The 23019-nt window shown below is 32.6% G+C and overlaps 1 protein-coding gene across 1 annotated transcript in view; it reads left to right on the top strand.

The window, feature by feature from the left end:
• The window catches only part of LOC129220849 (structural maintenance of chromosomes protein 4-like), a 135482-nt gene that overhangs the window by 102925 nt on the left and 9538 nt on the right, over positions 1 to 23019 (top strand). Inside the window, exons 20-22 of the mRNA XM_054855280.1 lie at positions 5514 to 5651; positions 16625 to 16769; positions 18938 to 19111. Of these exons, the coding sequence (XP_054711255.1) occupies positions 5514 to 5651; positions 16625 to 16769; positions 18938 to 19111 (457 nt within the window). The remainder of the gene's footprint in view (positions 1 to 5513; positions 5652 to 16624; positions 16770 to 18937; positions 19112 to 23019) is intronic.

The raw sequence follows: 23019 nt of genomic DNA, 5'->3' as shown, positions 1-23019 counted from the left end.
GTGCATACCTATCACTAATGAACACCCATGGCGGTAATTCGTAGTATCACACCCTCATCACCACCACCACCACCAACAGCCCCCCTCCCCCCCCCCCAAAAAAAAAACAGGAAAGTCATTAAATGTTTAGAAACAACTTCTTTTTATGTGTGTAGAAAAGAAAATTTTTAAGATTGCTACTATAAAAAAGACAAATATATATTATGAAGGCATGTAAAACTTTGCCTAATCACTTATGCGCTCAACTTTCGTTAAATATAGCTTTTCCTTTTTTTTTTATTTTTTTAAGTTCCTTTTTTTTATAACTGTAAAGATTTCATTTTGTATATGCGAGTAGATTCTATCTTTTTCGATTCTTGATTCGTTCACACGTGCTACTTGATCTTGCTCTTTTTTCACTGGAGTATGTTGGATTTTCACAAGTAAATTTAGTACTATTTTTGTTTACTAAGAAACACATTCTTTTCCGTAGGTACCTTTGATTTTGTAATTTATTGCGCTTTTCTCTTTCTTTAAATATGATATGTTAGCTGATCTGCCAGGCGTCGCGCGGGTTTGCAAGGAAACATGCAAAAACCAAGTGACCACCTATATTTTGAGGTAGCTATGTGGGTCATTCCGGTGAACATGGTACATTTCAGTTTTCAAAACTTTTTTTTCAAAGTCATCTAATCCAACAAAAATTAATGTCAAATAATGGCAAAAGGGTTTAATTTATCTGAACTATAAAAATTAATTAGCTCAACTTGGTATTAATATCCAATTTTCTCAGTTCTTTTATCAGGAATGAAAGATTTTGTCCACTCTGTTACACATTAGAAAACAACAACAAATTCAAAATTTTCAATTATTATTTTTTTTTTTTTTTTAAATATAAACAAATGGAACATATCTTTCATACAAATGCTTAAAATGTCATTGTAAAAAGCACATTTAAGTTTTATTGCTAATTATCTTGCTCAAAAATACAAAATTTTAAAAACTCATTTGCAAAAGTTAAACAAACTTGGAAAAAGATTGAGGTTGGATTATTGTAGTTAGTAATTGTGTTATTCTATGCAAATTAACCTTTAAATTAAATATTTAAAAAAAATTACAATCAAATCAGTTAAAATATTCCATAGCAGAGTGGACATACCTGATACAGAGTGGATATTATTATTGAAGATAGAAGTAATCTCTACGTTTAAGCAGAGAAAATAGATAGACAATGTTTCATTTTTTTTAATTTTGTATTTAATTCAATTTTTCTATAAATTTGTTAAGCTAAGCTTTTTGAAAAACATCAATAGCATATGGGACTTGTTTACTATTTCCATAAATATTGTCCACTCTGTTGCACAAGAAGTGTAACAGAGTGGACAAATAAGTAGTTAAAAAAAATTTTCTAAACCTTAACATAAAGTAACAGTTAAAATAGTAATACAGAAGCAAAGAGTAACTCTAAAATTACTACTTTATGTGTAATTTATATATTTTTTTTTAATTTTAATTAATAAAATTGAGGTAACATAGTGGACATTTTGTTACTCAAATTCATGGGCGGATTTAAAGGGGAGCGAGGAGGGGCAATGCCCCCCCCCCCCCAGTCTTGGAAGGACTTTATACATTGTAACAACACACTTCCCAAAATCTTAAAAGAAAAAAATCATGATTTATTTTTCTTTTCTTGAATAGTTTAGAAGTGAAAATGAAGAGAATAGCGAATGTCCTTTTCTGATGGGGGGGAGGGGGCAAGGTACACTGTATTAGAGGTAGTAAAGCGGTCAATGGGTTGCTAAAAATGTGTTAAAAATGACTATTTTGAACTGAAAATGATTAGGGAATGTATAAGTGAAAATATCGTCTGACCGAGCTATACATTTAGCTGCAATACTTTAAACAATCGACGCAATGGTTATTTCAACAAATTAGAAGCTAAAACAGAGATTTAAAAAAAAAAATTTACCTACAAACTAAACAAGCTATAGCTTAGGACATTCACTTTGTTGAAAGCCCTCAACTCCAAAAAAAAAATCATGATTTTTTCCAAAATAGAAAAAAGGAAAGTTCTTGAAAAAATAAATTTCATTTTAAAGTGCTTGAAAACCTTGAAAATTGGGACAAGTGTGGATGCAAATCATAAGTTTTCAAATTTATAATAAATGGGAGAGGGGGGGGGTACGGGAAGAAATGCCGAACTGTGTCAAATTCAGCTACTTCCGATATCCTGCAGGAAAAATGTGAAAATCATGGTTCTCCCGTTTCTGTAACATATTATTTGAGATAATTTTTCGTGACTCACATATTTCATATCTTGCTGTGTTTTTAATCCTGAATGCTGTATTTTGAAAATTCTTTCGTATTTCTTGTTTTTATCTTACTTCTTCTGCATATCTGTTCTGATCTTCTGTATAATCTGTTCAGCTCGGGAAAAAAAAAAAACACTTCTTCTATTCCTTTTTGTTTTCTGTACTATTTGTAATTGAAAAAAAAGTTGGTGTATTGGGAAATATAGTTTTTTTCCTTTTTAAATTTAAAATAGTTGCTCTTACAAAGTTAGAGTAATACTGTAAAACTACAATCAAGTACTAAATTTCAGGGACTGGAAAAGGCAAATGCAGTGCCTTAAATAATCTTAATTGTTCTTGGGTGCTTTAAAAGAATTAGATCAGTCTTTGAAATTCCTAAACAAAATGTACTTCAATTTTATTTATTATCAAATGTATAAATTATGAATCGTCCAAATGGACAGCATGTTGCTCTTTTGTGACCTATTTTCGAAATCTGTACACAATTTCTTTTAAAGCATTTTTTACTATTGATCATTTTGTATTTAATTCATTGTTGAATTTGTGGGTTGGTTGGAGGCGTGATCAAAAACTAATTGAATTGAACCGACAGCTGATGTAAGCAAATAACAATGCATAATCATCTGTTCTCTTGCTTTTTCTTTTTGAATACTGTTGATTTATCGACCCAAAAAGTTTTCACTGCATTATCATAAATTGCAAAAGAGTATGTGTGCCTATTTTTCGCCGAGATTTCGTAGTTTCAATTACCTCTATAAGGTTTTAAACTGCAGAATTTTATATCTTGTTTTACAAAAAATTCTCCGGGGGAGAAACCCTCGGACCTCCTAAAATTAGAAATATTCTATATCCCACTTAAAGTTGTATTCCCTCCTCTAAAGCTCAATTCAAAAGGACAGCAATCAAACACAAAAACATAAAAAAATAAGGCATGACTTTATGTATCACAGGGAAAAAACAACAACAAAACTTGTGGGGGGGGGGGGGGAGCCTCTTTCACCACCGACAGAAAAAGTTGTCTGCACTACAAAAGAGACCCAAAACCTGAAATCGCTTCGGCAGTGTTAAGTCTAAATCCAGTCTTGATTACAACTAATGTTGCTCAAAAAAAAAAAAAAAAAAAAAATCTGCCTCCCCCCCCCCCCCCCCCCAGGAACTTAGTACTAAATCCGCCTATGCTCAAATTTACTATCAGAGACAAAGAATGAATCTTACCTTGCTTGTTGACTGTTGAATCCACTAGGGTTAGCTAAACATGGAGTTTTTACCATCTGGTCATCTCAAAAGTATTACTAGTTTTTTTTGTAAAAATATTTTTTTATTCTTTAATGACTGTAACAGAGTGGACATTTCAAAATTTGTAAACTGTAGGGACAATTGTAAATTCCCTGCATTTTCATTAAAAAAATATTTTTCTAAAAAAATATTTTTCTAAAAAAAATTTGTTGTTTAAATTGTTACAATAAAGGTGTTGCATTTTTTATATATATATATATATTTGTTATTGCATCTAAGCAATTACTTAAATCACTTTTTAACTGTCACTGTTTTGAAGCATCAAGATTTTGCCTTTTTGACTAACATAATTTTTTTTTAAAAAATTCCTAAATCAAAATATTAAAAACAAAAAATACCTCATGATACAAAATTGCATGAAGAATAAAGAAAAAAATATGATTAATTCATATTAACTATAAAAATTTCTGTAAAAAAATCCAAAAGTGCCGGACATGAAATGTACCATTTTTGTCGGAATGACCCATATGCTTTCTCTTCTCCAGTTGCTTCCAAAATCCAGTAATTAAACCCACCTACTTTGAATTCCTCTCTATTGTACCTCCTGTCAAAACTTGAAATCTGTAGCTTTCAGACAGTTACTTACTCACCCCCCACCATTCTTGATAATATACATGTCTGGGCTATAATAATACAAGTCTGTTATCTCTTGTCACAGTTGGAAATTCTTACAATAAACTTTTCCAGAAGTCTTCATTGTTTTACTGAAATTATTTCAGCTGCGAAGAAAAATTCGATCCAGTCTGCGCAGCTCGGAGTGTCATTGTAACCCAATTTACACAAAAAAAAAGTGTAAAATCCAGAACCATTGAACATTAAAATCATATGGCCTAGGTTCGGGACTTCGAAAAAGTGACTCGACATCTGTAGTGTTGTGAAATTCGGGTTTTGCAATAATGAGGTTTGATAGTAAAAGGTTTTCTCTTCTGTTCTCTCTTGTCTACATTTTCAAGTAGCTGAATTACTGTTCTTGAGCTAAATATTTGTTGGTAAGGAATAAAATATTGTAATAAGGATAAAAATTTAAACATTGGATTTCTTTCAACCTTATCCTTTTTTGCAGCAAACATTCATAAAAATTGTAAAAAATGGTTTTGAATGGTAAATTGGCTCAAAAAAAAAGTATATTCCTTGCTTAAATGAGCTAATTTTTTAATTTAAACCACTTTTCAATTTTTTTTGTTCAATCCTCAACCTGTTTCTGTATATACTTTTTATTACTTTATTTTTAAAAAGTAGTATCTTCATCTCAAAAGTTGCTTGAAGTCACTACATTTTCAAAAAAAGTAGTTGTAGTTAACTGCATTTGTAATTGAATAGTTGTGGTTCTAGTTTGCTACAAAAAAATATTATTTTTCTTGACCACTGAACAAGGTCAGTAAGAAATGACACAAACAGATAAAGTCAAATGTTTTATTTCTTTTATGTTAATATTTACAAGTTATTTTAGTAAGAAGAAACATTTTGAGTAAGGAATAAAAATTGGAAAAATATTTACGTGTACTTTTCATTGGGTTGGACTTTTTTTAGGAAGTTTTTTTTTTGGTTTTAATCTTGTTGTAGAAATCCTTACACGCTAATCCAATATTAATTTTTCAAGTCAATGTTACAAATGACCAAGTAATTATCCTAAATAATCCATTGCAGTTATTTATTTTAGACTTTTTTTAGTCATTTGTAATGAAATTTTATCTTTTACCGGGATGTGAAGTAACTCGGCCGGGACAACGAGATTTTGTCTGAAATTGGGGACTGTCCTGGTGAAACCGGGACATCTGGCAACCCTGTGCATAATGCACATTTATGATTTCTTGCACACAAAGAATTTAAAAAAAAAATTTTAGTTATAATTTCTCTTTTAAACTTGGACAAAAATTTTGAACTTTGATGTTGAAAATAAAAAGACCTATTTCTGTATTTATCTAGTCTTCGTGATGAGATATTAAGTATAACTAAAGGGAAATCAAAGAAAGCAGAAAAGAATCTTCTCCAACTAAATAAACAACTTCAAGAAAAGACTCAATCAATGACCAAATCAACTGTAAATATCAAGTCATCAAAAAGGTATGTAATCTTCTGCTTTCAAACATATTCATTTTGCAGTTCAGTTAAATAATAGAAATCAAGATGCTTGAGAGTTTTTTATAAGCTTTTCATGAAAGTTGCATAATTCTGTAATTTAAAAAAAGGATATCTGAACCTGTAGATCGTCCAGAATTAGTGGTTTCTAATTCTGGAAGCGATAAAACTCTGGGCTGTATCATCACATCAAAAGAAATAATACTAATATTAATAATCTTTGTATCAAAACATGTTTTCCTTTTAAATTCAAAAAATTCAACCTAAAACTGTTTCAGACTCTTTTGTGTACAATTTTGCAAAATTTCTACCCAATAAGACCTGTAATCCTCTCTTTTTGAATTATCTTATCTAAATGCTGCTATGTCAATGAGAGAAATAATATCAAAAGTATGAAGCTATTTGACTTATTTTGTTTTTGTTTACAAAAAGATGTTTTGACTTTTCTTACATTATTTGTGCAATAGTTGATATGTGTTACACAATAATTACTTTTCGTTTGCTGTCAACTTTATTCATGAAACTTTTTTTAAAAATGTATTTTGATGTTGATAGCGATGCTAACATACCATGCATTTTCAAATCTTTTGTTTTATTTTTTAAGTATCTGAATTAAAGCTTTAAAGAGATCGAAAGCTATTTCACTTTTTGTTTATAAAATGTCCTAGGGTAACGGTACCAGTAAGAGACATGCTTAAGACATCGCTCTCAGATTAACTCAACTTTCTGACCCTTTCAATGTATTTAGATTTTTTAAACTATTTTTCTCCTATGCAACAACATCTCATCTAACGTTTTGCTGCTTTTGGGTCCTCTGAATTAGTCAATCTTATTTTTATTTGCTGAATTTAAAAGAAAGATCCTAACCTCAGAAACAAACACTGAAAAATCTGATGATACCCAGTAACAGACTGGTAGGGACTACAAGGAAGGTGCCCAGCATCTTCTACCACCAGTTTGCAGTGAATGAAACTGACACATTCTTTTTTATTTCAGGGTTCGTACGCCCTTGAAAAACCTTGAAAAGTGCTTGAAAAAAAAAAGTTCATTTTCAAGTGCTTGAAAACCTTGAAAAAGTTTTAAAACCTTGAAAAAGTTTCTTAGTGCTTAAATTCTCCCAAAAATCAGCGAATTGTGCTTAGAAGTTTTAAAAATATTTCACCAATGCAATTTTCTGAATATGTGTTCAGTATGCAACATCGCGAAAAATTGCTTCCGTGTTTGGGATTTCAATCCTTTTGCATCTTGTAAATATTGTGATGTTTTTTACAACCGAAAGATATTTTGACATATGGTACCTTAGATTAGTTTATTTTTTGTTTAATTTCATTAATTAACAAAGAAATTAATTTGGAAACCATGACAACATTGAACTTACTCGAGTTTCGCGGAAAATTGCTCTTGTGTTTGAAATTTCAATCTTTTTGCATCCTGCAAATATTTAAATATTTTGGCTAATCAAATGTTAGTTTCGCATATGCTACCTTAGATTAATATATTTTTTGTTTAATTTTAATAAAAAACAAATAAATTTATTTCATGGGAAACATGCCACGTCGAACGAACTCAGACTTTGCGAAAAATTGCTTCTCGTGTTTGAAATTTCAATCTTTTTGCATCTTGCAAATATTTAAATATATTCACTAATCGGATGTTATTTTCATGTTTGCTACCGTAGATTAGCATATTTTATGTTTAATTTCAGTAAAATATAAGTTTATTTTATGGGAAACATGACAACATTAAACTTAATTCCCAAAAATTTGCTTCCCTTGTTTGAGATTTCAATCCTTTTGTATTTTGTAAATATTTATATATTTGCTGGCAATTAGTTGTTATTTTGACACTGCTACATCAGATTTGCTCATTTTATTTTTTATTTTAATAACTAAAGAGTTAAAGAATTTATTACCTTGGTCTTGTTTAATTATTTGCTTATTTATTTTTGCAATTTTGAATGATTATCTTTATTTAATTTTTGGTCATAACAGATTTTTTTAAAAACAATTTAAATTTCAGCAGTTGAGCACCTAACAAATTAACTTAGTTTGTATTTTAAATATAAAGTTGATTTATATAATTTTATTTATAAGTACATCATTTTTTTATATCTGCTAAAATAATTAGTGTTCGCGCTAGGCCGTTTTTGAAGGGCGCAGCGCCCTGCCCTTTTCCATATCAGCAGAATGCGCCCTGCCCTTCTTTTAGATCGCGAAATGCGCCCTGCCCTTTTTAAAAATAAGAAATTGCACCCTGTGTTTTTAAAATGATACCTCAACCATCGTTTCTACCTGCCGCGATATCGGGGCAATTTTATTTGTCCAGCGATCGTCAGCAAAAACGCCCATGTCTTATCCTTGTTCCCAGAATTTCACCCTGAAAACGGCCCCATAAGCAAAAGGGGAAGCAAATGCCTAGGCAAAGAGGAGATGAGATTCTCAGAATTCAAACAGGCTTATCAGTAGGAAACAAAGGCATGGTCTTCCTTCTACTGAGGGTGGGTTTTTGAAAGGTTGTGGGATGGAGTAGGGTCCTCTCTGGGAAGGGAGAGATCTTTGTTTCATTCCTTCCCATCCTTGATCTTCTGAGAATCAACAATGAGAGAGGGAATAGGACATTTTCCTAACATTTCAGCCCTTTGTGTCCGTTTTTCGTCTGCACGTGGAAATTAGGCTTAGCTAATTTTAGCGCATTGCTAGTGATTGTGTAGCAATCTTTTCACATCTGTTTCTGGAAAGTTAACTTTCTGATTGTTTCCTAAGAAGAACATATTACAAAGCTTACTGGGCTAAAATGCAAGGGTATTTTTTTAATATCTTGGATTTTTAACCCCCATCCCCTCCCCCCCTCCGATAAAAACCGTTTGAAATTGAAATATCGCATTGACAGGGCTTTCATTCAATTCTTTCCTTTTTGCTAAGTATTTTTTTTATCTTTGTATATGTGTGATTCATATAACAGATTATTTAAAACACTTATTGACATAATACAAAGCATACTTTTGACATACTTGTACTTTTTTCTAACTAAAATGATCTTGCACTGTTTCATTTTCTTTTATAAATATTATACAATTGATTTTTAAAAAAAATCACAAAATTAAAATGCCGAAATATTAAATTTTCACAAAAATTGTCTGAGATAAAAATCTTACTTGGCCCAAGCTGCTTATGCATTGCATTTAGGAGCGCATACATCTGCCAACACATTTGTGTTCTGAATTTGAACAACTCCAAGACTAGGAAATAGAGCTCAAATAAAGTCTTTAGTTTTTCAACTTGCTACCACTGCATTTTTGAAGCACTGCAAGCAGTATTTTATGTTAATTATTCTATTTGAAGTGTAATATATTTAAAAAAGGAGAATTTACACTCATCACAATTTTGATGTCTACTAGAATAATGGCACAATGCACACTACTAAGCAGTTTCTTTGGTAGGAAGGAGAGATCAGTAATTAAGTATTGTTTTTCTTAAATTGAAATTCAAAGGGTTTTGAAATGCCTATAATATTTTTTTACTCTTATAGATAGTTAAAATTATGGTCTGATAAGTGTTGAAAAACACACAAAGTCAAGTTTCAGCATTAGCTAAATGTTCCTTTGCAGTGTGAAAAATATGCGTAGCTTAGTTGGCATTTGTGCGTGTGGTGGGGGGGGGGGGGGTGAGCTAACTCTATTCTGAAGACAAGTGCGTTTTCTGGATGAAATCTTTTTTAATACTAAAGTCAGTGGTGATGGCGATCAAGGGGGGGGGGGGGGTCATGGTGCAGACTAGACTGTTTGAGTTTTTAAAAGGTGTTTTAAGTGTTATTTCTCCTCCTAATTTTTTTTGGGGAGGGGGGCGCTCAGTACTTTTTGAGTGGTGCATCATTGGTCTTGGGTGGGGAGACACCGCATTGAAATAGTGCCCTTTTTTTAAAAAGTGCCCTTTTCAAAGGCCAGCACCCTGCCCTTTTTTTTTTCTAGAGTGAACACTACTAAAATAAATAAGGTGTATAACAGGGGTGGTTGTGTTATGATTATTCACTTGAAATCCAGTAGTGTTCGTTTTTTATGCTTTTGCCTCCCTATATCTCCAATTTTCCCCTTTTCCTCAAATGTTCAAAATTACTACTTTATTAAGGTTGTGGGTACTTGGAGCTTACTGAAAGAGGCTTTAATCAGCAAAGGGGTAGATAGCTTAAGGAGGGTCATTCATCTTCATTTGGATCTAATAAATTGATCAGTACCAGCCTAGCTAGGCCCAGTGCCTGTTGCTGGTTATCAACAGGCACTGGGCATGGTATTTCTATGCAGAATATTTTGACTTAATAAACTATTTTATGAATTGTATGCGTAGCAAAAGTTATTGTTGTACATATGTATATTCAAGTAATAGGGGTCTTAGTTTTAAAAATTATTCCCCCCCCCCCCCTCGCCCCATTTTGCTCTTTGAGACTTTCGGGTAATTTTTTATGAACTCACAAATCACAATTACACCTGAATATTATTGCCTTTCTAAATTTAAATTCTAATTTCAACAATAACCCATTTTTTCCCAAACTAAAACTACTTTTGTCATAATATATGTCAACTTCTTGTGAATCTTTTCAATTTCGAAATATAGCTCTATAAATCTGAACTTGCACATTTATTGTCTATTGCAAGTTAATCAATGAAAGCTGAATAGGCTCAAGTTTGCATTCAGAGTATTTTTCACTGCTTAAGCTGCTTTTGTATATTTTGAGGTGTAGAGACTGGACTGTGGACTTTCATAAACTTTTCTTACTTCCTAATTTTTAAATTTACTCGAGGACAGTTGAAATGCCTTATTGTCTGAACAGCTAATAAATACATATGAATAATTGATTTGCGTACTTATAAATGATTTGCAAACCTAATATTTTTAGAACTTAATAGTGAAAACTGAAATAACTTTCTGGGTAGTGTTTTTGTCCTAACCGCCCTTATATTGTAATAAACCACTGTATAGATATTGGAAATAAATGTTGAAACCGGGGGGCTGGGGGAGTAACTTCAAAAACTCCTCTCTGGCAATGCCATTGAACTTGGGTATTTTAGTTTCTTCCCATAAAAGTTAAAAGCAGTTATGAAAGGTTTTTTTAATTTGCTGATTCTAGAAAATATACAAACGTCTGACAGCTGCAAGCTTTGAAAAACCTCAAAATTAAACCTCTTGGTATCTGCTTCTCTTTATGACCAAACTTTTCAAACATTTTCAGAAAAACTTTCAACGCAGTAGAGCTTTCATCAAAGCGTCTCTCGTTGTAGAAAAAGCAATTTTGTTTTCCTATACTTTTTTGTATAGGAAATTATTTCCATGTGTTTGTAGTAAATGAAATCTGCATACAATATTTTTAGTACAAATTTATGATATTGCCTTGAAAACAAAATTTTTTACCTTGAAAAGTACTTGAAAAGTGCTTGAATTTTTTTCTGCCTAAAGGGTATGAACCCTGTATTTATGCTCACAACTTGGTATACAGTTTTGTCACCTTTAATTGCAAGCACTCAGGATCCATTTGGATTGAGAAAAAAATGCAGTTTCTTAGCAATTAAAAATTTGATTTGGATTTTATAAAATGTCAAGGTAATTGTCGTCTTTTAAATAGTCGTGAACGGTCTTGAACCAGTTGCCTAGAAACTTTTAAACCGGACAATATGAGGTTTTTATTGGTCCTATGAGTGACTTAAGAAAACCATTATATCATGAATTCCCAGATCTTCAATCAGTAACATAATTATTTCTCCCCAATTCCTTTAAGAGCAGCTTCACACTGTCTAAAAATTCTTCTTTTACTATTGAAAACCCTGCCTTAGATGATGAGGCTGTCCAGAGTACCAGTATTTTCTCCTCATCCTTTGAAAGCATCCTTTCTGAAGCGGCAACACTCATACCGTTACTATTTACATCTGTTCTTCACTGTAACAGAATTTCCTGACATGGGCGGGGGAGGGGCATCCTAAACTAAAAAAAGAGAGGTGTAATCCCTATTCTGAGGTTCCAAAAAATGTATGGCATGAGTAACAGACACCCTTTTTGACCAATAACAGACACCCTGTCTGACACTAGTCACTTTGTTCGATTTTCAATATTGAACTTGTAGGCACAATGGAATCAATGAATAACCTCTTTTGGAGCCAAAAAAGAAATAAATGCAGAAGGCTTCAAGGACCAGTGGCGCACACAAGGGAAGGGTCCAGGGGGTCCGGACCCCTCCCATAGGTCTTGCTTTTTTACCGATTGATTATGATTCTATGTATTTTGTACGTAGAGTAATTTCAAACAAAGGTAACAGTACTTTCAGTTGTTATAAGTGAAATAATAAAATCCTCATGTTAAAAGATTTTTTAAAATGTTGTGCACTATTTCTATAACGAATTGCCTATAAGACGCAGAATGATGATTATAAATGAGTGCACTGGAATAAAACCATGTTTTTAGTTTTGTAATTACAGAATAAAATGAGATTCTATGAACTTGAATCCATTTTTTAATTATAAGAAAAGTAACAGCATAAATTATTTTGCTCTCTGGTTATTTACTTAAGTATATTTCATTAAACAATGTTAATTCAATTTCAATAGTTTATTTGTTACTGTTTTTCATTCCCGGGAATCGATAAAATCAAGCCAATATATTTGACGGCCATGGGTGCAAGACCTTCCGTCTCAGGACGGATTTCCGTCGTGGACAAAATTTCCGAGACGGAGGTCGGGACAGAAAGAAATTCTATTACTTTCCTTCAGTTTTTACTAAAAAAAGAAAAATTGAGTGTTCGAAAAATATGCTTTGATTGCAGGATCTTTCCATAACCACGAATTTACATGGACATTTGTTGGCCGAGAGCCATTATTTTTTTTCTTGGAGAAATTCCTAAAGTTTTAGAAGGATTAGAAAAGTTCACAGAACTTACTTCCTTCTTTTTTCGAACTTAGAAAGTCATCCCGTTATTTTACCGGCGCTCGAATCGTTTCCCAGAGCCAACATTCCCTGCATGCGTTTGTTGACCCGCCACGATGATGTGACGTCATAGGAAAGATGTTGAGTAGATTCTTGCTGTATGCATGTGGGAAACAATTTTAAAGAATTTAGTTTTAAACTGTAAACTGTGTTGAGTTGTTTCCTCAATGTAATTTATGCATGCTTTTTGATATACGTCACACCATCGCGTAGGGAGATTGGGAACGCTATTTAAGTGTGAACTCTCAATCAATCATTCTCTTATTGTTTTACCATGTTATGACTGCAGTCCGATGTTTTTCTGAGGTGCTGAGATTGTGCCTGGGAGCTGTGTGCTCCGGAGTTCCACGTAGTATAGTGGATTCTTTTTAAAAGATGTAGGAAGTTTTGTCTTTGAGCCCAGCCAGAAATGCGGGCATGTTCCAGTTGTTGCCTTGAGATGAGTTTTTAAGTGAAGGATTTTCTCTCTAAAATTGAGAGTTTAAATCAAGTTGGTTTTTTTTGCTGTGAAAAGGCCTAACAAACAGGACCAGGGGCGCCGACTTGCAAAAATTATTGGAGGGGCCGGACATCACCGGGGGTTTAGGGTGTTATATAATCCCTCTGAGGTCCCCCACCCCAAATAAAGGTCAGATTTTTGTATCTTGAAAATGCCATATTTTCTGGTGTGTATAATTTTAACAAATAAACAGTATGTGACACGGCGTTTTCGAAGTAAAAGAATCTAAAAATTGGTTTACAAATTTTCTGGTTCAACTTTTAAATCCTATCACTTGTCTTAGTAAGAGATTTTTTTGTTCTATTTTATGGGGAGCCGTGCAGTGCCGTAGCTAAGCATTGATATTATAAGGTAGGAAGGACACTTGACTTGAATGGAAAGGCACTCCCAGAGACGCAGACTTTTTTTAAAAATGGGGGAGGGGGGGAACCGGGGGAAATTTTCTAAATTTGAGATGAAAAATAGTGAGTTTTAAAGTTTTTTTAAAGCATTTTAAAGTCATATAATCAACATTAGAACCCCAAAAACTCGACAAGCCTGACACATATTTTTTGGCTTTGAAAAAAGGAATTATAAATACAAACACGCACAGTATTTTCGTAAAAAGGTAATTTAATTTACGCATGTTTTTTTTTAAGACCAGTTTTTTCATTAGTTATACCGTCTAACATATTCAAGTGTAAACGCAGTCTCTCAATGTCTAGGTTATTTTTGAAAACTCAATTGATTTTTCAAAATTTGTTTCACCTCTGTTTAATAAAAGCAAGCACTCTTGTTCAACTGCAATGTTCTGTGCGAGTTCAGTTGATGTAAACCGCCCAATAATGCAAGATTGCACCATTTCACAAACCTCAATGTAAAGTGCCTTTGGGATTTTGAAAGCATGCGGTGAACTGGCTTCGTTGTTTTCATACTTTGGTATACGTCGATTCCGAGGAAGCGAAGGATCATCATTTTGTGAAGATTTTTCTTTTAAACATAATTCCCAAAAGTACTCAAAACAATCACGCCTCCCATTTAATGTACAAATCAAACCCTCATATATTTTTTCCAGATCAGCAACACTTAGATGAGCTCGTCGCAGCGCTACCCACCGGCAACAGATTTGACCCGTAAGTTCGAGCACTGGGACAAATTTTAAGTGTGCTTGCAGCATTATAACACCATCATTATTCACACTACTCCTTTTCAGTTAACCTGCTTACTACCGTAATAATTATTTGTTTTAACTAATTACTGAATGTATATTACAAGGTAAACTATCTTCAAACAAGGAAAATAAAAGATAAATTTAATGAGTTTAGAAAACATAATATAACTAATACTTTTCTTGATTTATTGGGGGGGCTCTGCCCCCTTAAAAATATTTTTGAGGGGGCTCGGGCCCCCTCGGGCCCCATGGAGTCGGCGCCACTGAACAGGACCATGGAAGGTCCACGCTCGAGAGCTGGATTGGATGTTCATTAGATGGACGGATGGTTCCTGTTGTCCAGGAGGACAGGTTTCTTTTCTGAATTCAGCATGGTGGCATGGAATGGTCACGGACAATTTTGATATGGGATCCAAATTGGTGGATCGCGCCCTCACATGTTTGTGCCAACTTTTAAGGAAAGAATAGCTTGTTTAGTATGAACTTTTTAACTCGATCGTATGAACTATTCTGTTTATGGCATTGGACTCAAGGTTGTACTTATATTAATCTAGTCATATAAATTTTACTGGAACTTTAAACGATACTATTTTTAAGAAATGTTTCCTACTGATATTTTTGAGGGGATTTTTTTTATTCAATTGTTGGGGAATGTGAATTTTATTTACACTTATTATTTCCATGTTTTGACATATTTATTGTTTAATAAAATGTTTATTTAATTGTTAAATATGTGTCTGTATGTCCTTTCTTCCCGAGCAGATCATTCCACAAATTTTCAGTTGGGTTTGTTAGCTTAAAACCTGCTTTTAGTTCTTTGAACTTCGGATTTTGATTGAGCTATCAGTTTGAATTGCCCAACAACATTCTCTTGATTTTCCGCTATGAGCTTGTTTTGTTTACAACGTGCTTTTGGAGGTGTGTGTCCTTTCGTTTTGTTTTTCTCATTTGCCAGTTCATTAATCGCCCATACCCTTCTCCCACCTTTCATTCTTTTCTGGTTTGCTCGCGCTATCTTGGGGAGACTTTCCGATCAAAACTGGTTTATGTTGCAAAAGTGAAAATCTTATGTCAAATGCGATTTTATTGCTGCAATAAAAATATTTAAGATTGGCAGAAAAACTAATGGCTTGGAGCCCCGATTGCTTTTACTTCTAACATCATCCAACATTGCCTAAAATTGCGTTTTTGGAACTTCAATTTCGAAATATTGCCGAAGGAGAGTTCTTGAACTCCGTCCCTTCCATAATGCATTCAAAAAGCGTGTAAATGTTATGAAAGAGGGAGTACAATTTCGTTTTTAAAGCTTCAATTTCGGGGAGAGCCAGCGCCCCCTCCCTCTTTCTATAATATTTTTGAAGATCACCCAATATTGTGATTTTGGGACCCTGAACCTCCCCTTTCCCTGAACTTTACCAAAATGGCTTATCATTGTGCTTTTTAGACTTCAATTTAAAAAAATTGAAGTTTTTGAATTCGGGGAGAGCCCCCAGACCCCCAATTATTGGTGGTTTTTGGAACTACGATATCAAAACTCTTAAATATTACAATTAAAACTACTAGGTCCATATTGTTAGAAAAGTCAAAAGTGAAAAATTCAAAGTAAACACAGATTCCAAAACTGCCATACTCAAAATCTACAACATTTATGATCACAAATTTTTCCTTAAGCACGTATGTGTGGGGGGGGGGGGGGGGGGGGGCTCAAAATATTTTCCGTCTTGAACACATCCCCAAACTTGCACCCATGTTGACGGCATATTGGGGTATGATAGGAGAATAAGGCTTTTGACCTTGGACTCTCCCCTTACAAAATTCCTGTGTGCGCCACTGTCAAGGACCAATAACAGACATGGGTGTCTGTTACTAGAAAAACAAGTTTTCTGGAGATGAGTAACAGACATAGATAAAACTCACATTAGAAGTGATTGTATGTGAAAAACGATCTGAAAACCAAAAAGAGCATTGTTCAAACATTAAAAATACCTCCAGCATGTGCTCATTACAACCTTTTACAATGGAAAATGATGGTTGAAAACACTCACCTTCTTAACGTAAACAGCTAGCTGCAGTATGAAACACCAGCTAACCTCGTGATGGCTATTTATAACCTTCCATTACTGCCTCGTAAATACCATCTGACTCATGAAATTCACTCTGATGACACTAGATGGTTTCGCCGTATTCATTGGCCACAGCAACATCAGTTTAAAAACGCCTAAAATTCTTACTATTTAAATCCACACTTATGACTGTCTGTTACTGGTGCCGTCACCCTAGTCTACTGCAAATTAAACCATTTTTACAATTTTTTTACAACACTTCTTTTTTTTTTCACTTTCAGAAATATTGATAAAACAAAGAAAACAATAGCTTCAACTGAAAAGGAAATTGAAGATCTAACAAAGTCTTTAATTGATGTAAAAGAAAAAAGAAAAGAATTAGAAGATCAAGCAAGAGAAACTCATGAAAAGAAGTTAGAAGCTGAGGTTAGTACTAAATGAACTAATCTATAGAATTAAAACAAAGAATACATATGAGACAGTGAGAAGCAAAGGAATTTAAGTGGCCATTTTCAAGTTTTGAGTAAAATGCGTTTAAAGATAAAATCCTAGGTAGACTTTCATTGATTTTTTTTCTAAATCATGCAGAACAGCACCACCTACCATGGCTACTCCTACTATATCTTGTCCTAAAACAAAGGAGAGGTTCCCCTACTATTTGTACTGGTTATCTCCAAATTTTTAATTTTGCCATTTACATCCCTTTGCTTCTCACTGCCTCATGTATGTGTGCATGTTCCCTATACAAACCCATAATTGGTCGGATATTGACCAAATTTAGTTCATAAGTATTTTGGAAGGTACTTCAATAGTAGAAAGGTGGTCAAACACTAAAAAAATATTGAAGTGTTCGAAATTTTAATTTTAAGATCCAAAAATGGCAATCTTAAAATTAACTTTTTTACTTAAAATAATTCTCATAGAGCTACAAATTTTGCCCCATTGAAAGTCCATACTAAATGCCTCAATGATTAATATGCATCTCATTATGTTGATGCAGATTTGAAAGCACTGATGTCCTTATTCACATGAGTACTTAGGAAGAAGAGTTCTTATTTAAAAGCAGGCTTTTTTTTTTTTTTTTTTTTTTTTAAACCTATTTTAATGAGATTTTTAAAAGAGTGCTGCTTTTATTTTGAAAGTTTTCTTTGCCTGAAACAGGCTCTTCAGAATTATTTTCTAAAATCTCAGATAGAGATTTTCAAGAGGAAATTAACATAATTTGAAAGTTTTCCTTTACTTTCTCATAAATTTTGAATTTTTGTAAGAAAAGTAGCAAGTAGCACTTGAAGTACAGGGATTATTAATTACTGGACTTTATTTTATTTATTCTGGAAATTTTTAATTTTTCGGAACAGAAATAAGTCAGTAAAATAAGTTTCAGGAAAAAAACTCCTTCTCCCTAATTTACATTTTTATCCCCCAACTATCCGATCTCTGTGTGGAACATATAATGTTGCTATGTATTAACGCACAAAATAGATAGATTTCTCTTTAAAAAATTACACACCATTAAAGAATAAACACTTTTTTTTACCCCAAAACATATAAATTGCATTTTCAGTAAGTTACGGCTCTATAGCCAGGGCTAAGGCAGAAATACATGAAATACACCGCCAGCTCAGTCATTCCATCATTCAGTCAGTGATGGAATCTCAATCATTGATGGAATGACTGAGCTGGCGGTGTATTTCATGCGGGGGAACATGGGAATTGAAATGGTGAAATATTAACTCTGCTTTTTATTATTTTAACTATATGTAGTCTATTCCTGTCAGGAAAAACATACCGCTGAAGATTAAAGCATTTAGAAATACATGTAATTTTAAAAATTGATACTCATATTGTAATATTTTGTTGTAAGTCAAAAATTATTTTAGTTACTATAAAATGATAAAGCTCTTGTTATTAACATTTTAAATATTAATTGAGACCTCCTAATATTCAATGCAGTATTAATTTAGTTAATATTAAGCTTATTTGTATTTTAAAGAAATTGTATAATTAGTCGAGTACATGCGGGGCAAAGTAAAATAGTTGGTTTCATTAATTCATTTACATTCCTTCATTTAGTTATTCACTTATTTATTCATTCATTCACTTATTTTCTTATTCATTCATTCTTTTACTCACTCATTTATTTTTCCTCATATATTAATTAATTTATTTAATTATTTGTTTATTGTTTTATTATCTCTTTATTTATTCATTCAGCCTTTTATTTATTGATTTTTTTTTTAATCAAAAATGATAGATAATATTAGAATAGAAAATATTTCATTGGAAAAATATATCGTATTTTTCATTTTGCCCCATGGAAAAAAAAAGTGAAAAATGTACACTTTTTTATTAAAGGCTCAAATTAACTCCCAAAAATAAAAAATGCTGTTTCAATGCAAGTTTTATTATAAAATAAAATGTTCTTTGTGTACTGTAATTTTCAAAACAAATTTCTGATTTGTTCATTTTGAAAAAACTCTGTCATCTTAACCTTCCCACTTAACCTTTCACTTTGCCCCACATTCCCCTATATAAATTGCATTGTTTCTATTTAAAACCTGCCCATTTTTTATTCTAATATTTTATCAATTTAGAAACAAATTGAAGAATTCAAAGGGAAAAAAGCCAATCTTAAGAAAGGAATTGAGGAGATCAATGAAAAAGAGCACCAATTAAAGCTACTAGATATTGAAAGAAAAAATGAACTCAAAAATTTAGAAGCTCTTGAATCAGAAAAAAAATTAGAAATCAAAGCCATCAATGCCAAGGTAAGTTCTTTTTATTTATTTTTCTTCTTCTAAGTTTGTAAACAGTATCAAGAGTTTCCCTATCTATTAGCCATTTCAATTCCCTTTACTCAATTTGAAAAGTTTGAATGAAAAGAAGGAGCCTCAACAGAGCCAAGCACTGCAACATTTTAAAAGTTTTAAGAACCACAGTTCCCTACATTCATTGAAGTTTTTCAGAAATAATTTCTTTCTAAAAATATAAATCTAACACTGATATACGCATTGAAAACCACTGTCACTTTATTTCCATAGTTACCAAGTATGTGTTTTAAATATGACTCTATTATTTCCTTGAAAGTGCTTTTTAGTCTCCAAAATTTGCATGTAACTAATGTCTCCCGTCTATGACAAAAACTGCTTTACTTGCCTTAAAGGTTTTCTGAACAATCCCATCTTCAAATAGTTTCATGAAAGCCGCCTTTGCACCTTTTCGTAGTAATGTATGGTCAAATAATGAAGGTTGGTGCGATGCTAGTTCAAACTCAAAATAAGATTTCAATTTAACAGGGCTGTCACAGATGCAAATAATTCTAATAAATATTTGCTGAGATTTTATTGAAACTTCTACACCTCACTTTGATAGACTTGAAATTCGCTTGCGTTCCTGTGTAGTTTTATTTCATTGAAAGATTTTCCCACCTTTTTTTCCATTTCTTTCAAGCCGACTTTATATGCTTCATTACTATTGTAATGGAGGACCATCCGATATTGTGTTGTGTCTTTGTTATGATGATGTTTCTAGCCATCACAGGTTTAGATTAACTCTGAACGCTAATTAAAGGGGAAAGTTAGTTTATTACATTTCGCAAGACTAATAGGGTCATTCCATGTCAAGTGATCCAAAGTTTTTTCCCTCACCTTTTTGTATTTCTTTGAAATTTGGCTCATCAATTGTACCTTTTGAGGTAGTCAAAAGTCCAAATTTTTAGATTTTTATCTCTATTATTTTTTTATTTATGACACTTTGGTTTTTCGAAAAACCCTCTTTTTTTTCATGGATACTTGAACATAAAATATGCGATAACTCAGCACCAAATATCGATAGAAAGATTTGGTAAAAAGCATTTTAAAGTACATTAGTTGCTGTTTAATGGGATATGCAACACGACTAATGTCAGAAAAATTTTAATTTAAAAAAAATGAAATTTAAATTTCTCAGTAAAGGTATAATGATTTTTTTTTAAAAATTCCCAAAACTTTGTGTGTATTTTATGTTTATTTGTGCAAAGTTTCAAGTTGAGATCTCAATGGGATCATATTTTTATGATTTTTTAAATAAAATTTGGCATATGAAATAATGACATTTTTCAGATTCTAACCATTTAAATATGGGGTTATCTTACTGGAGATGGTCTAGTAAGTAGTAATTGATCATGATTATGCTTGAAATGAGCTGACATGAATTTGTAGATTAGACCCCCCCCCCCTCCCTCCACCACACAACCTTTTTTTATCTCTTTTTTTTTCAAAACTGTATTAAAAAAAAAAAAAAAGCCGAGACGCACGTTGCTAAACATCAGTAGTGACTAAGGATTATAAGGGGGGGAGGGGTCATAAAAACTAAAAGTCCGAAAAACTTGAACAGACAAATAGAACCACTCATTTGCAGCTTTTTTTTCTTTCGGAAAGTGGGACGGTAGGGGAGAGGGGGAGGGGAGGGGGCAATCTGGAATGAAGCTTAACAACACGGAAGGTTATGCTCAAACTAGCAAAATTTCTTGGATCTATAACTGCTTTTAATATATGTATAAATAGATCTTACTGCATTGCTCTCCTTTACAACTGAAATTAAAAAGAAAACTAGCATTAAAGAAGAGAAAAAAACAGCTGCTCTCCAAATGTTGTAGAAAGACAGTTAGTTTTATGCAGACAGACATATGATCTGATACTTAGATTTATTTTTAGTTTAGTATGAAAAGAATGGAGCAACACGGGGTGGGGGGGGGGAACACTCCTATTTTGCTATGATTTTGGGGCATACTATTTCTTTCCTCCCTCCAAAATCGAAAGTTGGTGCAAGGGTAGGGGATGAAATGAATCATAACTTTCCTTATCAGATAGTGAATTAATAAAATGCACTTTGTGAAGTTCGAATTGAAAAAGAAACACTTGGTCTGGAAAAAAAACATCAGGTGAGGCGTGGTACTAGTATAGTGTTAATTGTATGTGTGGGTGGGTGGGGGTGGGGTTATGTACTTTGTCTTGCTTTAAAGAAGAACATTTACCAGCTTTTAATATGTTTTCTATTCATTTTGTTTTATTTTATTCATTTATTTGTTTTTTACATTTTGAAAATAGTTTTGAAAAAAAAAACAATAAAAGTGGTGGTGCGGGGAGGGGGGGCTTTTTCTAGTTTTAAGTAAGAACATTTACCAACTTTTAATAAGTTTACTATTCATTTTGGTTTTTTATTTATTTATTTTTTTACATTTTGAAAATTAAAAAAAAAAGAGAGATTAAAAGTGGTGCTGGTGTGAAATATTTCTGTACAGCATTTAAAATAATTGTAACAAATAAATAAATAAAATTCAGACGAGGGGGTTCAGCATTTAACTTTTTGACCCAAGACACTCTTAAAAAAGCACAGAATTTCGTTTAAAATTTATAAATTCCGTGATTTTAACAAAAATAAAAAGAAATTTTATTTGTTTACTTCTTAACAAAGCGTAATAAACATCAAAAATTCAAAAAATCGGAATCCCATAGCGGATGTAAAGAGATCGCAATTCTCAAAGTGAAGGCATCAAAGGTATAAAAACGGCTTGTAAAAGAAATATTTTTGATAAAATTATTTTTAAATTGCATTTTAGAGTCCTATAATAAACATATCATTAATATCTGTGGACACAGCTAAAGAAAAATAAAATTAAACCATTGATTCAGCATTTTAATTTTGTGACTCATAAAAGAAAATGGAATTTTGCTTTAAAAACTTAAAGTGCGTGTTCTAACAAAAATAGACTTTTCATTTATTTGCATCCTAATAAAACGAAGTTAGCTTGAAAAAAGAACAAAATATGATTCTTATATAACGGATGTTAAAAGATCGTATTTTTCAAAATGTAGACATCTAAAGAAAAAAAAAGGCAAGTAAAACAGTTTATTTAAAGTTAGTCATCCTTGTTAGCATCGAAAAATCAAACCCATATAATTTTCTCCCAAAATAACAGTTGAACATCGCACCGCACCATAAAAACGCAATTATTGACAAGCTGGTAAAATGATGAGAATATTTTCTAATCAAGTCATTATAAAGGTTTAACGCCAGATGCTAAATGGCGATAATTTTAAAAGTTGGTAACCCTATCTGAAGCGATCACATTTTTTCCCCACTCTTACGATCCCTTTGCAGTTCTAAGTTCATTTCGCTGATATATATTATTATTGTTTATTAAATCATCAGCGGGAAGAAAAGTCCTTACCAAACGCCTTTTCAGAAAAGTTTACAACAACACCGCTGCTAATTAGCTGTGATAAAACAAACAAAATTATTTGAAACCAAACTTATTTCCAGCTGTTAATTTCTTTCTAAGAAGCAAACAAGCATTATATTTACATGAAATACACCCCCAGCTCAGTCCATTCCAGCCGAGGACTGCAGTTTCGTGCTTATTAGCACTCATAAGCCCGGGATAGGACTAACTGAGCTGGAAGTGGAAAACCTCTTAAGGAAGCCAAGAGTGCCAAACTGGTTGCTAATATAGAATTAGCACTGACCAGAAGCATGAAACTGCAGTCCTCGGCTGGAATTAACTGAGTTGGTGGTGTATTTCATGTATTTCTGCCTTAGCCCTGGCTATAGGGCGGTAACTTAACGAAGCATTATAGTTATTTGGCAGTAGCAATTTATCGCTTGCAGGAGCATCACAAGAGTGCCATTTTTTTTT

The sequence above is a fragment of the Uloborus diversus genome, chromosome 4 (assembly GCF_026930045.1).
Source record: "Uloborus diversus isolate 005 chromosome 4, Udiv.v.3.1, whole genome shotgun sequence".
NCBI classification, from domain to species: Eukaryota; Metazoa; Arthropoda; class Arachnida; order Araneae; family Uloboridae; genus Uloborus; species Uloborus diversus.
Note: the sequence above shows the minus strand (reverse complement) of the source record. Positions and strands in the feature narration are given on the sequence as shown.